This window comes from Barbus barbus (assembly GCF_936440315.1).
Source record: "Barbus barbus genome assembly, chromosome: 46".
NCBI classification, from domain to species: domain Eukaryota; kingdom Metazoa; phylum Chordata; class Actinopteri; order Cypriniformes; family Cyprinidae; genus Barbus; species Barbus barbus.
Window position 1 is genome coordinate 3,517,159 of NC_136724.1, and position 18,067 is coordinate 3,535,225.

General features: G+C 39.3%; 1 protein-coding gene across 1 annotated transcript in view; it reads right to left on the reverse strand.

Annotated features, from left to right (window-relative positions):
- Positions 1-18,067, reverse strand: part of LOC306865006 (double-stranded RNA-specific editase B2-like) — a gene marked incomplete at its 5' end in the record, with an annotated part of 166,814 nt that overhangs the window by 49,831 nt on the left and 98,916 nt on the right. Inside the window, 3 exons of the mRNA XM_079409336.1 lie at positions 2,112-3,037; positions 3,659-3,745; positions 5,397-5,466. Coding sequence (XP_079265462.1) covers positions 2,112-3,037; positions 3,659-3,745; positions 5,397-5,466 — 1,083 coding nt within the window. The remainder of the gene's footprint in view (positions 1-2,111; positions 3,038-3,658; positions 3,746-5,396; positions 5,467-18,067) is intronic.

The following is an 18,067-nucleotide window of genomic DNA, read 5'->3' on the forward strand; positions in this document are numbered from 1 at the left end:
CTCTTGCTGCCAGTCTTTGTTGATCGCTTTCTTTCTTTACAACTTGTTTGTTTCAATACAGCCTTAAAATCTCAAATTTGATTCTAAATTTCCCCCAAATCCTCATAAATGTAATGTATCTGCATCAGGTTCAGAGGTTTGGGCAAAAATGCCTTAAATGTAGAAATCAGAATTCATCCTCCAGAGTGATTTCATATGCTTATTAATCTTTCTGCTTATCTGTTTGACTGCGATGCAGTCATTTAAATAATTATAAAAAAAAATTATTTTGATTTTGAGGTTCAGATTTACTCAGATTTCAGATTTAAAAAAAGAAACCTTGAAAGAAATACCAAAATATTTTGTAAATTAAGCACTAAAAATTTTCAGAAGACTGTGTTTTATGCAGAAATGATATTTCGTTATAGAAAAGCTGCAACGAATGTTGTTAAAGGAAGTTGCTTCAGAAAGAAAGAGAAAAACCTTGGGTCTTGAGAGCAGTGTGACAGCGGCAGAGCTGGCAGCGGTTGCTATCAGCAGGGCCCTGCGGCACAGGAAGACACCCTACAGGCAGTGGTTTGAGCGCCATCCAACCCTCAGATCTCCAGACTACTAAGAAATCGTCATACAAGCTCAAACACACATGCACAAACGCTCGTTCCACCGGCCAGATGATGCTGGATGATTTTGTGATGGAAACGGAGGAACATTTCTAATTACATGTGCATGTTTCTGTCATCATTTCTAAGAGACTCAACAGCCAACACCGTAGTCTGAATTTCCACAAGGAAGTGCATTTCTGGAACTAAACTAGTGAGGCAAATCCTCTTATAAATCCTTTTAAAGAGCGTGGCGTGCAGGAGAAAGGAGAAGTTTCTCTCCGGCAAACATGTGCAGGTTGTTTGGCTGCTGTAGTAGGAGAGGAAAGACAACATTCTCCCTGTTGGCTCTGAGCAGGAAGGGGCTGAATACTAATACAGAACAAGAAACACACACACAGGAGAGCTGATGCTGACATACACGCAAATACATGCACATACTTGAGGAGAGAAAAAGTCACAAACACCACATAATAAACTGATTAGCCGCATACATCTGTGAGTGATTCTTAAAAACGAAGGAAACGCCATTAATCAAGGTAAAATCCCTGTATTGCTTTTAGAAAATGGCAGCAACAGCAATACGACAAATGTTCATTAATGAATTCATTTATAGGAACAATAAACAATTCTTCCAGTAAGTAATACAATTAGCCAAACTATAGACTGTGTATGTACTGTATGGCAAGCAACATAGAAACTTACTACAATTAAACAATGTAATTAACTACAATATCACGTAATTCAATTACAATTTACAATTGATTGACATCACTTTACGTTGATTAAATTTTGACTCCATATGGATACACAAGGGATCAAAAATACATTTTAGTTCTCCAAGAAAAAAACAACATTATTTTCCTAGTCTGATTGCTATTTACATATTTGACTAAATAACAGAAGAATGGGTCTGAGGATTGTTTGTCGATTTGCTCTGTGCTTTTTTCAATCTCCTTTGGGCAACAGATTGAATTAATGTTTATAGACACTGCCATGTCATACATGAGGAAACTAGAGATTGTGCAAAATAACAATACTTTTGCAATTTAGCTCTATAAACACATGGAAAGTAAAAAAAAAAAAAAAAAAGAAAAGAAAAAACTCATTTACTGGCGCATCGGTTTTCACTCTGGAGTCATAGGTTCCCGAATGATAATTTGCCTCATTTACATCCTTTTTCCGTCTGAATAGATCTGTGAATAGATTCTGTTTACCTCTGGCCCTTTTGCTTTCCTAAGTACACACACATGTGTGTGTGTGTTTACACTAGATATGCCGTCCTGTCCTGCCCAAAGTAAATGTTAAAGCCTGTGTGCTAACATAAAACGCTTCCACCTTTTGCTCTGCGATATAGCCTAACCTCTCCCCCATAATCCATCTGTACTGCCCCATGCCTCCCCAAACATTATCTCCTCCCTCTTAATTAAGTCTTGGCTGGCTGTTCTGTATCCCAGCATTCCTGCTGCTTTGGTTATTAAGGCCCGCCGTATGGAACGAGTGGCCTGCCAGCGGCTGGACTGGCACACTCACCTGGGGCAAATGAGGGCATTTGATCCTACTGGGCCGCTGTCCTGCTCTCGCCTCAGGTGCCAGCCTAAAGTTGAAGAGTGCCTGCAGGGCACACAGAGCCGCCTGCCTCTTCGCCTGCTTCTTACTGCGACCCGAACCCTCGAATATCCTGCCGTCCACTCGAACGGCCATGACGAAGCTGCGGTGTGCCCGTTTGCCCTGGACATGCTCCGACAGGCAGGCGTATCGCAGGCCGGGCCGCAGGTCGTTGAGCAGGACGACCGGGCTGGGCTGGGTGGCGGGAACCGGAGGTGGGGGGAGGCAGGGATCTCCTTGCCTGGCCTGCACCACCATCAAGTCCAATGTGTGGCGCAAACGGAGGGCGCTAGACAGTAACTCGCTCTCAGCAGAGCGGCAGCCGTCAGGCTCGAAGCCTTTGAACAGCGTGTCCGGGAAGTCAGCCTGGTCCGAGGTGAAGTCGGCCGTGGGGTTGCTCAGGCCGCCCATGGCCAAGTGAGCTTGCGATGCATTGGGAAACTGGATGAACGACTTTAGGGCCATCTCGGCTGCCTTCATTTTAGCCTTTTTCTTCGTAGGGCCGCTACCCTCAAACGTGAGTCCGTTGACTTCCACGGCGATGGAAAAGATAGGAGCGTGCACCGGTCCTGTTTGAGAGACCATCCGATACTGTAGACCCGGTCTCAGCTCGTTCAACTGGACCAGAGCGTTCTTTGGTGCATCGGACCATGCCAGTTTCTTGCAGTACAGACGCAATTTGCGCAAGTGTCCATTATTGTCCTCCTCCAAAGGCCGCTTTCGCTTGAGGCCTGATGCCCCGTCCCTGGGCGCATCGGACAGGAAAAGTGTTTGGCAGTCTGATGGAACAATAGCGCAATCTTCCAAATTTCCCGTGTTACGGTTCTCCTTGACCTCAGCACTGCTGGTGCCTAGGTTGGAAGCAGAAATGACATGTTATTATGATCAAGGCACTCAATGAGTGCCATCTTCTCCATTCTGCTCATAATCTCACATGACCTGATAAAAGTCATACACAAGTTGATATTAAAAACTGCCCTTACCATCCCCAAAGTAACAGTTCCATATGAGAAAAGCCTACTCTACTTAACTGTTGCAAAAACCCGAAGACAAATCCTCTAAAATGGGGCATTATCTGGCAAATCGCTCTGTAATCTCCCACAAAATTGGCTTGGAGTCTATACTTAAAGTGGGTACAAATTGTCTCCCCCGTATACAATGCAAAGGAGACGCTCTTTTGTAATTCAGGAGAGCAGACGGTTATGAGATTTCAGTGTGTGAAAGTCTGATCACACATTAAAGCCTCTATTTCACACCCCAACTGTGTTGTGATGGAACCAAATGAAATTCATCTGTGAAAATAAACTAAATAAAACAAACAGATGGTTGCAAGCCTAAATTGTGAAAAAGGTTGTTTTTGTAGTGCTGCCTGTCTCCAACACTTCTAGCATGCTGTATATTGTATATGTTCAAATCTAATTTAATGTTTTAATTTAATGAAAGGGTTTGTGGTAGTGATTATGCATACTGACTCAATGTGTCCTCATCTTCTGTGCAATTGGCTGCTGGGCTCATGTACTTGTAGGGGGGGATCAGTGCAGACAACATGTTCATTTTCTCTGAAAGGTAAAAAGGAAATAATGTGTAAATACAGCACATATTATTAACATACATGATTCGTACTTGTATGGTTATTTCTTACAAAGTTATGAATAAAAAGATGGAGTGATTCTTAGGCCCAAAATATATTCTGTGCTAATCAAATGAAAACACCAAGTATGTACAATGAGATTACACAGTTGCAATGCCTTGCTGTTTGCATACTTATATAGATTATGATTTTGGTCTCAGCAGAGGTGGAAACTGAGTTTCTGGTTGAGTTGCCGATAAGCCAAATTGTGTTCACAGTCTCGTTTCCCTCTATATCCATGCGAGTGTGTGTGTGTTGTTAACACTGCAGGTTCCTATTAGGATCTCTGCTGGGCTCAACCCAGACTGTGGGGAATTGACAAAGCTGCCTGGACTTATAATTACATCCCACCTTTCTCAGCATCCCCTAATGATCAATAATTTTAATGGGCAGACAAAAAAAGAAACATGTTTTATGTGTGTATAGAAGAGGGACACTGAGTGAACAAAGAAGTGAAATGGGTGTGCACTCACATAGGCCACATGAAATGTCCTGGCCATGTAAAGATTCAGAATAGGATGTGATTTTTCCAATTCCGACTACTTCAGACAGGATAATAACAAATGCAAATTCTGATTAAACTGTTTTACATTTTGACCTAGTATGAGACCTTAAACACCAATAACAATGGCCCTTCAAGAAAAAACAAACACAAATTTTTTTTTGAATGCAAGTACATTGATAATATTAAACAAGCCCTGCTAAAAGTTAAAAAGTTTAACTTCTATCTATAAAATATTCATCCAAAAAACTAAAATATCTCTGAAAATGTTCAATCATCACACATTTCTCTTTTGTTAACAGTTTACATCAGCATTTTCCTGTATATGTCCATGTGTGTCTATACTGCATGTCTGTCTGTCTCTATTTATATGGGGCCCCTAGATGCCCCCAGAAGCCACAGACATGATTATTGAAGAAACACAGATGTGGATTCATTTGATGCAGTGTAGTGTACTGGAGTTCCACGTCCTAGGCACCAGACAATTATTAGAATAATAGAGGTGCGTCATTTTGACTCAGGGTAGTGCACAGAGATCCAATATGGGCCCCAGCCATATCTTGGCACCTGATTTTTGCTGAAACAATGGTATGATATATTTTGACCAGTTGTAGTGTACAGCGGCACCTGGGTGCCCCAGACCTATCTAGGCACTGGAATATTATAGAAACATCAGTGTGGGTCATTTTGACTCAGGGTAAATGTACAGAGACTTTGCATGGGGCCCAATATATAGACATCAGATTTTTGTACAAACATGGGAGTGAGCTCTTTTGACCCCAGGAGGTGCACAGAGGTACTTGGGGGCCCCAAGTACGAGACACATTGGGGTGGGTCATTCTGACTGAGGGTAGTATACAGAGATCCTGCCATATCTAGACATTTGGTTTTTTGTAGAAAACAGGAGTGACCTATTTTAACTCAGGGCAGTGTATAGAGGCATCTGGGGGGCCCAGACCTCTCTAGTACTAGAATATTATAGAAATTTATGAATTAGTAATTTTGACAAGGCAGTACATAAATCCTGTTTGGGGCCTCAAAGGTCCCTAGAGGACAAATCTAGGCATCTGATTATCACCTGAATAGGGGTGTCCTTTCGACTCAGGACAGTCTGCAGAGGCCCCAATCATACCTAGACTGCGGACAATCTGAGAGACATGGGAAAACAGGGAACTCAGTATGTCACACACACACACACACACACACACATATAATTATTTTTTTTTTCAGAAAATCTAAAAATCTACTTTGTTATTTTGTGTCTGGGGTTTCAATCACTCAAGAGGATCTGTTCGCAAGGGTCGGGAAAGGTTTCCCGTCTACTCCACATCATAGCAGAGAAACAAAAACAATTCCCCCACTTACTGCAAGTAGAATGAAGTGAACCCACTTAAATGATAGAGAGTGCAGTTTTGTAATGGCAACAAGGTGCAATACAGTGAGACACAAAGGTCAATATGGTAACGTCCACCAAGCATTGTCACGTGAGAGTCTAAGGCACGTGTTGGACACTACTGCCCCCAGTGAAGTCTCACCTATCAGCCAGCCATATGAAATCCCTCTTGCTTGACTGAAACGTGACCAAGCCCTGCCAGCAGGGAATTTTGACAACTCGTAATGTGTTGAGTGTGATAAGGAGCAGGAATCCAATTATTTTGCTTTCCCAAGCAGTGGTCAAGAGATTCTCTCTCCCTCCCATCAGAAGTGTGGAGGATTTATAGGTCACATATAGCACAACCAAAGTGCTGAATGTCAGCACATAGCAGGGAAGATACAGTAACTGCATTGTACGCTTCCTGTGTGTCACTTCCTGAATGATGGCTGAGGAGAACAGGGCATGAATAAGTGATGGGAGGTGCTATCACTGTCATCAACCAATCACAAAAGTGCTGAGACAGACTCTCATACTCAGAGCGATGATGTGGGGGTCTCTCGAAGTTCAGCTGTATCTAACAAACTCAGAGCTCTGCCATCGCAGCCATTGAAGGTTACACGGCTGACGTGACACCAAGAATCAAAGGAGGCCTACAGGAAATTAAATGTGAAGTCGTTTCATCTCACAAATGAGAACGAGAGTACAGTGAACAGCTCAGTACTGCATTTGGACAAAATACACAGCTACTTTAAATGGTATGGGTCAATGGCAATGGGTTACATATGGCTCAGGCCGATGTTTGGGTGTCAGTTTTAATTCTACTTCAGTTACACATAAAATAGAATTAAACTAAGAGAGTTTACAAATGCAATATACAGTATACACACTTTTGAAGGGTTCTGATGATAAAAAAAAAATTAAATAAAAAACAAAGAAACAAAAGACAGGCAACACACATCACCTCAGACGCAATTGCTGGAATCATGCTCAGTCAGTTGTCACCGCTGGATGTTTTGTCATGTCACCCTCGAGCACTTTGACTCGCCTGTCTGTGAAGCCAAACAATATGAGCAACTAGCTGGAGCTCTTAAAATGTTGCCACGCTGAGGAAGGACGAATCATTATTCTCTCTGAACTACGGCTGTGATGAGACCAAGATTTCAGGAGTCGAAATATCCCCATTCTTTCTACCAATTTCAAGACCGGAGCAAACACTAGCATGTTATTCAACACACTCGTACAAAGTTAAATATGAATATATACAATACCGGTCAAAAGTTTGGATTTTCTTCTTTTTTTATATTTTAGAAATAAGTCTCACCAAGGCTGCATTTATTTGATGAAAAAATATAGTACAAACAATATTTAGTCTTCAGATATCATTTTAATATTTATTAATATCATTTACATATTATAGACGTTAAAAAAAGTTGATGCATATTTTAATTTTTTATAAATTGCTTAATTTATTATTATTACTTTTTTTTTTTTTTTTTTCGGGATACACTACCATTCAAAAGTTTGAGTTAAGAATGAAGAAAAATAAATTAAAAAATCCATTTGGCAAGGGTGCATTAAATGGTTGATTTATATATATGTTAAAAAATATTTTTATTTTGAATAAATGCTATTCTTTTCTTATAAAAGAATCCAGAAAATAAAATACAATATACAAGAATCATGGAGTCCACAAAAAAAAAAAAAAAAAAAAATGATAAACAGCAAAAACTGTTCAAAATTTATAATAAGAACTCATTGTTAATAACTAAGCACCAGTGATAATTATTAATAATAGAGGACCATCATATTAGAATGATTTCTGAAGGATCGTGTGACACTGAAGACTGGACTGCTGGCTGTGATGGCTTGACTTAATTAACTTCCGGTAGCCTATTAACATATTATACCATGATATATAACAAATATATATGTACTTTTTCAGCATTGTCTTGGTACCAAAGTACTTTTGACCGCTCCTCTGAACCAAAGAAAACAGCAAATGTCATGTCAGAAACAGATGCCTGGCAGCCTGCCATGTTGTCAGAGAAGAAGAGAGAAACGGTGTAAATTCCGAAGACGAGAGGGGCTTCGGTGCACCCTCCTCGGCTATCAGGAGCGAGCAGAGGTAATGAGCCAATCACATCTTCCCATGGCCCTCATAACCATCAGGTCAGATGAGACACTAGAGACTCTATTCAAAAAGGCAGTGGGGAAATCATTGACTCGCTCTCCCTCTCTTTATCTCTCTCCTCTTCCTTTCTTTCAATCACTCTTTCTGTCTAGGAGACCACCGATTAAACACTGGTGAAGTGGCAAATGAGGGAGGCCGCATTGTCTCACCATCACGCTAGGAATCGGATTTCTGTCGGACCGCTCAGCTGGAGCTTGGCAGAGACACCTTTTGTGTGTGCTAACCATCTGTGTGTGTGTGTGTGTATTTGGACTTACTTAGCAAAAGTTTGAAGACAAATTTGTCCAAAAAAAGTTGTAAAATTTCCCTTTGGAGACAACAAGTGACATCCACATTAGGAAAAACTACAACCTAAAAATCACAAATGAAGCTTTAAAACAATGGTTCTCAACCTTTTTGACTCAAAGGCCCCTTCTTTGTTCAAAACAATAATTCCAGACTAGAATTTCTGGTATTTCTGCTGCAATTATCAAAGCTGCTTGACAATTGACAAAGCTGCTTGGTTTAAACCTTTTTTGAATGAAGAGAAACTGGGATTACAGATATATAAAATGCATCAACCATGAATAATTTTTGTGATTTTGATGTTAAAAACCTCCGTTATTGAGGGGGAAGAAATACACGTGATATCAGTTTACATTTTGATTATGTGTGTGTGTGCGTGCTTAAATTTAGAACAGTATATATTTTGAAAATATTTACACGTATTTATATTCATCAAATTTGTTTTATATATAAATATATTTAAAATATAAACATAATATTTTTCTTAAATGTATACATGCATGTGTGTGTATTTATATAAACATAATAAATATACACCGTATACACACATATATATTATGTAAACAAAAACTTTTATTTTGGATGCAATTAATCGCGATTAATCATTTGGCCGCACTAGTCAAAATAACCCTACTGCAGTTTGATTGAGATGCACAATGAAAAAAACATGATTTCTGAGAATTGTTAAAAACGGAGTTATCCAATTTTGCAAATGAACTATTCAAATATTCCTCACTATAGGATAGTACATGTTTTTCCTCTAACGTAACAGCTCAGGATAGTTAGTAGTTAAAGGCTTGAGACTGTGTGGCTTTATCCATTGGTGTTTTGACATCATGATGGCTCCAGAGTGATAAGTCATTCACGACTCAGCAGTTTGGCCCAAAAAATCGATGCAGAACTTTTATTCTTCACAGCATACCAGCACAGGCCAACACAAAAGCGTGAGCGTCATGGGTTCCAGGATCAGGCCAAGTGAGCAGACGGAGTGATATTTAGCACCTGATTAGTGCCAACAGAAGACATAGTGCACCGGCCATCTGCTTTACATGTGTTACTCTTTTCCATGCCAGGGACAGAGGTTTAGCATGCTAGCTGCTGCTAACGCCACTGTCCGTGGGCACCAATCCTAATCGCCTGCCCACAACAGCTGTGGGCACAGACAAGCCATCCGACACAAGATTAAATTAACGTTATGGGATCAGCTTTTGTGCTTATTGGCATTATGTGTCACAATGGAAGAGGAGGGAAGCTGTGGGAGTGAGGATCAGTGATTGGTCAGGGTGGGCAAAAGATCAGAGGTCGTAAAAGTGGTTAAGGGGCAGATTTAGTATGCAACTGTTCAAATGTTTGGGGCCAGAAAGATTTAAAAAAACAAAACAAAAAAACTAATACCTTTAGCATGGATGGATTAAATTGATCAAATGTGACAGCAAAAACATTGCAAAAAAATTATATTTGATTTATTCTATTTGATAATAATAAGAAACGTCTCTGAAGCAAATCAGCATATTAGAGTGATTTCCGAAGGACCATGTGACCCTGAAGACTGTAATGATACTGAAAATTCAGCACTACATTACAGGAATAAATTACATTTTTTTTTGGATGCACATGCATTTTGGATTAAATGTTTGTTGAGCACTAATAACAGTAAAGTCCATTTAAATATGAGAAATTAAAAGAACAGACACCAAAATAACCAATTTAATTGTAATTAGTTAGAAAGAAGAAAAGTTTTATTAAATTAAGGGTACATTTACATGACAACAATGTACTAAAAATGGAAAGGTTGTACCGTCACTGTTTTGAAACGTTTCCTTCCAGACTAAATGTGGCACTGTATTATAATGACTAAAGTCATTGTATTATGCATGCCAGGCCAGTAGTTGGCGATGTCACTGTAAAGAAACCCTATGCACGACGTCACTGTTTTCACAAATTGTCAGTTTTTACGGAGACAAGAACAAAGTTTCTAAAAAAAGACTTGCTCTCATAAACTTGCACCCATTTTTTGTTGTTTTTTCAAGTTTGCATTTTCAGGCCCCCACAATGCTGTTGTTGTGTAATTGAATGGCCAAATTGCATAAAAATGCCTTCTAGAAAATGACTGTTTTCAGTGCAAAAGAACATTGTAGGTTTACCAGGCTTACATAAAAATATATATAAATATGTTTATTAGGTAAGAACCTTTAGCTATGATTTTTGTTGTTTTGACATGCAGACAAGACAAAGAGATCACTGTTAAACGTCAAGGTTGCCATCCATACTAAGATCTATTTCATGATAAGAGATCCCACACTGCATGTGTTGACGTACCTCCTAAAACACTTGATTTTAAATTCTTCTCTCGACTGTCAGAATGTCAGTTAGCTCATAATCTCACCGCAAACACTCATGTCCGTGTCAACGTCACAGGTACACTATACCACTCTACCAAGAAAAACCTTTTTGCTAGATGTATTGTAAAAGCCTTTTGGTGTAACAGAAACACTGCAGAAGACTAACCGTTGGGGTTAGGGTTTGAACGAGAATTAAAGTTTGATGAAGCTGTTAAAAACAGCTCCTATGAAGTGCGACTGAGCTATTCCAATGACGCATCCAGATGATGTCAGGGGTGAGAAATATAAATCAAACCCCGTTTTATGATACAGGTCTGGATGGCCAAAAGAAACTCTTTCTCTGTCCGGTCCTCCACCATGGATGGTCGTGACGGCACGGCCAGTCAGGGCAAGATGAGACTGATCGCGGCTCCACGCCGCAGGCAGCTTCATCAGAAGGTGTCTAGGATTCATTCAGGGAGTGCTAGGGAGAATGAAACTGGTATCCTTCTATAACTTCTATCGCTAGACATAGACACATTCGCACACAAGAAATGCCCTCAAGCCAACTCTGACTGAAAAGTTCAGCGGAAATCGAAGTGACCCAATACTCCCATGAAGCTCAAGAAGGACAAGCCGAAAATCATACAAGAATAAAGTTAACAAAAGTAGAAATTTAAACAAAAGTAATCAAATGAAATGTTGATTCAATAATTGCAATGATTACGTATAATTCTGACTAAATTTGGGCAGTTAGTTTTTCCTTTAACAATTTCAATGTCATCAAGCAACACAGGCTGAAATACGGTCTGGAACAGAGCGTACAGAGCGACAGAAATTTCCCTCCCCCCTATAGTACTTGGTAAGCCCAAAGTATTCCTCAGTTATTACATGTATGCTAGGTTATGCGTACAGTGAGCATGTGTAAATTTAATTTACATAAATGCACAGACTTATGATCATTGCACACTGAGTGAAAATGGGGTTAACAAAAACCCATCACTTCAGAAGGCATTCGTTAACCCACTGGAGTTGTGTGGATTACTTTTATGATGAATGGATGTGCTTTTTGGAGCTTCAAAAACATTTACTGCCATTACATAGCTGGGAAATATTATATTAACTGGGATATTATTTAATATAACTGCAACTGTATTCGTCTGAAAGAAAAAAGGCATACAGTTTTAAATCACCTACTGTAAGATGGCTTGAGGGTGAATAAATTATGGGATGATTTTCATTTTTGGGTGAACTATTCCTTTAAAACCGAAATAACCTACAGAGTCTGTACTTTAAGCAGTTTGGATTGAATTACAGAAATATGTGGAGAAAAAAAAACGAATAATAGAAAGTGTACTTCAATTCACCTTGCGGACACAGTAACAACAAATGCAGTACTGGACTCAATGTAATAACCGCCTCAGCTAACAACAGCCGAGTGTGTGAGTCAGCTGTGGACCTGCGGAGGTGTTGAACAGATGAACAGTTTCACTGTCTGACAATGTTTGTTTTTAATCCGAGTCGAGTTCTCACACTCAATCCCTTCACCGCAGAGACTCGGCTCCATACATCAAGCCAAATTATCAGATCTCCGTCTTTTCTTGTCTGCTCGACACGCTTAGCCTCAGATCATCTGCGTCTCTTCCTTGTTTACTATTTCTCTCGGTGTCATTCACAGGCCCCCACCCGCCATGCAACAATGATACATTCTCACTCGCAAACCCTCTTCTCGCCTTTTCTCTTCCTGTCTAACACATCTCTCTCTGCAACGGCATTCTCTCAGCAGCCTCCCCACCATCTCACATCTAACTCTTCCCAGTTAGGCTTGTCAACCATCCCATATAAGAAAGGATCTTCACATATTTATGGAAGCGTATATGCGTTCAGTATTAAATCCATATATCACACCTTATTTTAGCATTTTATACCCTCCTTTTAATTTTTTGTTGTAAAGATGGTCAGTTGTCTCCTCACCTGGCATAAGTGCCCTTATTTTGCCAAAAATCAAAGAGTCAAGAGTCGTTTATTTCCCTCTGCTGTAGTTGGCAGCACTATTCCCAATGTCTCTGTCAGTCAGTGTTTTCATTTATGAGTCCCTCTGTCCTCGTTCTCTTCACATGCATTCTGCTCTTGTTTTCTATTTATGTTGCAGTAACCATCTGCATCTATTTCAGTTACCGTCTATTTAGGATACATAGGATTTATGTATTTAGGATGAATAAATTATGAAATCAGCCTGGTCAACGAAGTTGGCTATTTTATTCCAAAAATGTTCCATCAAAGAATGGCATTAAATCCAATACAGCACATTGTGATGGAAATTATGTTTGTTGATTAAGAAAAATAAATAGTCATTATATAAATAAATGAACAATGATAGAATTCTCTTATGATATTTGTCTATGCACCATTGGACATTTATAATAGACTGGTGAGAGTGTGAAACACATGTATTATTTTTTCTAAAAGTCCACAAGGACTAAAACGCTCAAAGCTGACGAAACTCCCTCATACATTCATGACTGTCATTATCGCGTGAGCAGTAATTCCACGGTGTCCCGTCTCTTTTGTTGGGGCTGGAATGAGTGGGCCGCTGGGCACGCACTGGTCCAGATGGGGTGCGGCTCTTTCTTTTTTTTTTCTGTCGGCTGTTCCGTACCACGGCACCCACCACATCTGTTATACAGCGCAAAGCATCTTCTCACTAATTTGTTTGTCAGTACATATTGAAGGCACGATCTGTCATTCTGCCATGCTTTGGTTGCGCTGTGATGTCTGTAGACATGGCTAGTCATAAGTATCAGACGCCAGTCACCAGGGACCTGCTCAGTGACGGCCCTCTGAGCGGAGAAAATGAAAGGGGGAAAACAAAAACGAAAAGTACTTCATAAAGCAGCCTCCCGCACATCATTCCCAGCCTGCAATAGCCCAGTTTAGCTAGACAACAAGAGAGAAGGCTATTAGAGACCATTTATATTATGATATTAGATGACAATTTAAAAATAAGCCGGTTCATGCTCTGATCAGATTAATTTCATAATGGCTACTATTAATATGCTCAGAGAAGACGCCTGACCTCTTTAAAACCCATTTTCAACCATTAAAAGACACAGAATGTATAAAGAACGAAAACTGCAATACCGCTGTGTATCGGATGACAAAAACATTGACTGTGAGTGTGTTTGTATGTGTGTGTGTGTGTGTGTTTAGGGCACAGATAAAGTCTTTAAACGGTCGCTCGCTCAGCCCTTTACTGCCTCTCTCCAGACTGGCTCCTGTTTTCCATTGCTTTTCCAAATCCCACAGCAAAATTGCGATAAATGCAAACTGACAGTTCATAATATCCCATTTCCAATCGCATGCAGTGCGCTAAGTGCGTTTCTGAGTCAATTAAAAGAAGTGTTTGATGTTGATACATTGAGACTTTCAAATTACGGGGCGGCCCATATATGCGGGTGGATGTGACTTACTACGCAAGACCAGAGAGACACTGGGAGACACATGATGTATTGAATCAAAAGCAAGCTGTTTTAAAACACAACACTTTATTAATTAAACATCTTTTAACTTTTAGTACAGTGCTAAAAAAACTGTAAAAAAAAAAAAAAAAACCCAAAAAACATGCAAATGTGGTTTCCAAAAATTCATTGTGAAATATTGGGCGTCTGAATATTTGACATTTCATATGCATATAATATGAAGAGTTTATTTGTGTTTTTATTGTGTTAGTTAGCTGTTTTTTTTGTTGTTGTTATGTTTAATCTAGTCGAAATACCCCAAATGCAGTTTGACTGATTAATTGGAATGAACAATGAAAAAACATGATTTCTGAGAATTCTGTTGTATCTATATGTTTTTTTTACTATAATTTTGACATGACATACTTAAACACAAATATTTGTAAATTATGTATATACTCATTTTTACTCTACATTATATTACATACAAATCCCATTAAATCTAATGAGAAAAAACTTTTTTTTTTCTTTGTCAGTGTACTGTAAAGAAACAGTTTACGAATTAACAGATCTTTTTCCAAAGAACTTCCAATTATTATTATTATATTTTTTCACAATGGAATTTTTTTTTAGCTTAAACATAGCTTTTTAATATGACAGATGTGCTATACTACTAAATATGTAGTTCTGCTTTTCATGACGTACAAAAAAAAAACAAAAACAAAAAACAAGAGAAGTATGGGAAATGACCTTTTCAATTTGCTTGTACAAATAATTGAAGAAAAACTACACGCGGAAAGGAAAAGTCCAGGTAAATGAGAAGTTATTCCAGATCTGAAATTGCTATGACATTTACTGCTATGACATCTGCTTCCTTAAAAAACAAAAACAAAACAAAAAAACCCCTAATGCATTCAAAGGCCAGATTCATTGATGAGAAGACACAGGAAATATACAAAGGTCTTAGTGATGACTGTAATGTACCTTAGTCTTATTCACATTTCTGCATATTTAAACATGGCACATAGTAAAAAGCTGTGTTAATCACTGATGTCAAACCTGCAACACATGCTATGACCTCAGACGTCTAGGAATGTAGTGCATGACTCATTTACAATATGGTTATGATACTATTATGCTGCGTTCAGTCATTTTTTAGAGCTTGACAGCCCCTGGTCACTGAATGTTTTTCATTTTACTGAAAAGAACAGCATGCATATTCTTCTAAACGGCTTCTTATGTGCTCCATGAAGAAAGAGAGACATGGGTTTAGAACAAAGCATAAAAGAATATCAGATAATAGGTAAACGGTTGCTTTAACAATGGTAAATGTATCAGCATGCATTTAATTTGTGGCATTATACAAGGATGAATAAATGGCATCTGTTTGTGTAGTGAGGCTGAAGGATGTAATAATAGTAAATGCTAAAAGCGCAGTGGTTATATTCTCTAATCACCTGAATGCTTCTGTAAATGGGGCATCAGGTGTGGGAAATATAGTCTAGTCTGCATCCCACCTGTGAGTTTGTACAAGGCCTGAAACATGCTCTATGCAAGTTTGTGAACACAAACCATTCTAGCTTTGTAATCTTGAATATTTGCAATCATTACATGCACAAGTACATGTTGAATTCTCAGTGTTACCCATACTCGGAATTTGTGCTCTGCATTTAACCCATCCACAGTGCGCACACACAGCAGTGAACAGGGGAGCAGTTGTGGGTTCGGTACCTTGCTCAAGGGCACCTCAGTCGTGGTATTGAAGGTGGAAGAGAGTGCTGTACATTCAATCCCCCCACCTACAATTCCTGCCGGACCTGTGACTCCAACTCGCAACCTTTCGTCCTCGTCCACAAGTCGTTGCCATTTATTTGGGCACAAATCTTGCCATTTATCAGTCATAAATAAATAGTGGCTTATATCAGTCAAGATTTCTATATCATTGCATCACTAAAAACTTTATTACCCTTACTAAAATGAGCTTTTATACAACAACAATGATTCTTTCTCCATTTAAACGATCTGTCCAAAAACACATTCACGAACAAAACACCACTATCATAGAGCATGTTCCTAGAAGCGCCACACATATTCTCAAATGTACGAACACATGCTTCGGCTAAATTGCCCTGGCACCAGATGAGCACAATCTCAGTTGCTTACTTTAATACAGAGTCAAATCCAACTAATCAAACACACTCCGGTACCACTCAAGCAAAAACCAAGACAAATTTAGCCAGAGTCTTCTGAATAATATAACTGGAGCAGTTCTATATGCAGAGATGTTAAAAGGCTTTTGCTGTTCTTTCTTCTGTGACCAATTCTTCTGGAGTACTGATGCAAAACACCAGTTTCCTCTAAAAAGACTCGCCATATTTCTGTCTCATGACTCACGCTGTCACTTTTTTTTCTGTGTGGCTATCAGGTCGACATCTGATGAAATAAAATTGCCTAATGCTTCATAATGTACTTCCTTGTGTTCTTATTCACATTATGTATCCAAAATTAGCCTCACTGAGTCACCAAATGTGTTATAGCGGAATTTAAAACAAGCTAAAATGCTGCCGGATGGTCCTTCAATGACAATATTGGCAAATTATCGTACTGACGTGTTACATCAAAGCTCTTATGATGTCTAAATGTGTTTTTAGAAGTCATCAACAGTCATAGAGCAGAGCAGCGCCATTAGCAGAGCCTGAAGAACTGGAAAGGGGCTCATTTGCTACAGTTCTTTCACTTTGATTGTGGAACACCTGACTTATGTTTGCTCTCATCTCCTTCTTCCTTTGAAAGCGAGAGAAACCGCTATTTTCAGAACCCTACAAATCATTCGGCTACATTAAAAAGAGCAAAGCCTCAAACCACGTGAAGAGCTCTCCGTTCCAGCGTCACGCCTGGAGACGCGGATCAGAAACCGACTCTTGAGGGCACACTTAGTTCGGTTTGTCGCAACAAGCTGGTATTTTAAGCTCAGGGTCATTAAAAAAAGTCACTGTTGTTGCATTCCGGCAGAGCTGGAAAAAATGAGCGTGTGCGAATACTCCTGATGCTTCTGGACAAGTTATCGTAATTGCTTTCAAAGCAGATGAATCTTAAGGCCACTCACAATCAACAAATTATAAAGAAATTGGCACCAGATGAAATAAACAGGGTTCTTTGAATGGTTTCTGTTTTTAATGCTTTTTGGTGCCATTTGATGTTTTGCATTTTGTTAGCTTAAGGATACCAAAACGGACAAGATGCACACTCTAATTTTCAATGGTGTCTTTTTTCGTCCTCAAGTCCAAATCATCTAATATTAATTCATTGCGTCCCATATCGTACCACAACAGGATCTGCATAAATGCAGCCAGAATTAAATCAACGTGAAATTGACCCTTCTTAATACACGCTCCCAATCTTATTGTGCACGATTCATCAGTGCACGTTCATTCAAAGAAAATAAACAGCCCCTTTTACAATCCAACCAATTTCCAATGGATAAAATCAAGTCCTGACTTTTTTTTTGTTTTGTTCACCTGCCTATTGTTCACCCGTTTCAGGACGGGTGAACAATAGGCAGCCAATATTATTAACTACACTCTAAGAAATGCTGGGCTAAATATGGACAAACCCAGCGACTGGGATGTTTTCAAACAACAGTTGGGTTAAATGTTTAACCCAACCTTCTGGACAGTAACCCAACCGCTGGGTCAAAAACAACCCAATCGCTGGGTTTATCCATATTTTGCCCAGTGCTGGGTTTTATTTAACCCAGCATTTTTTAGAGTGTCGGTTACACCTATTTAGAGTCTTAATACGTGTCTGTTTACCTATGCAATTTTTTTTATCAAAATGCAAAAACTTGCACCAACGACTTTCCTTTGAAGATCATGTCACAAAACACTTCCCTCCAATCAAACAGCTCCATACTGGTAAGTACCACCCACTTTTTACACTTTAAAAAATGCTGGGTTACATACAACCCAGTGCTGGGTAAATATTGGACAGAACACATGCTGGGTTGTTTTCAACCAACAGTTGGGTTAAATGTTTAACCCAACCTTCTGGACAGTAACCCAACCGCTGGGTCTAAACAATGCTGGGTTAAATACAACCTAACGCTGGGTAAAATATGGA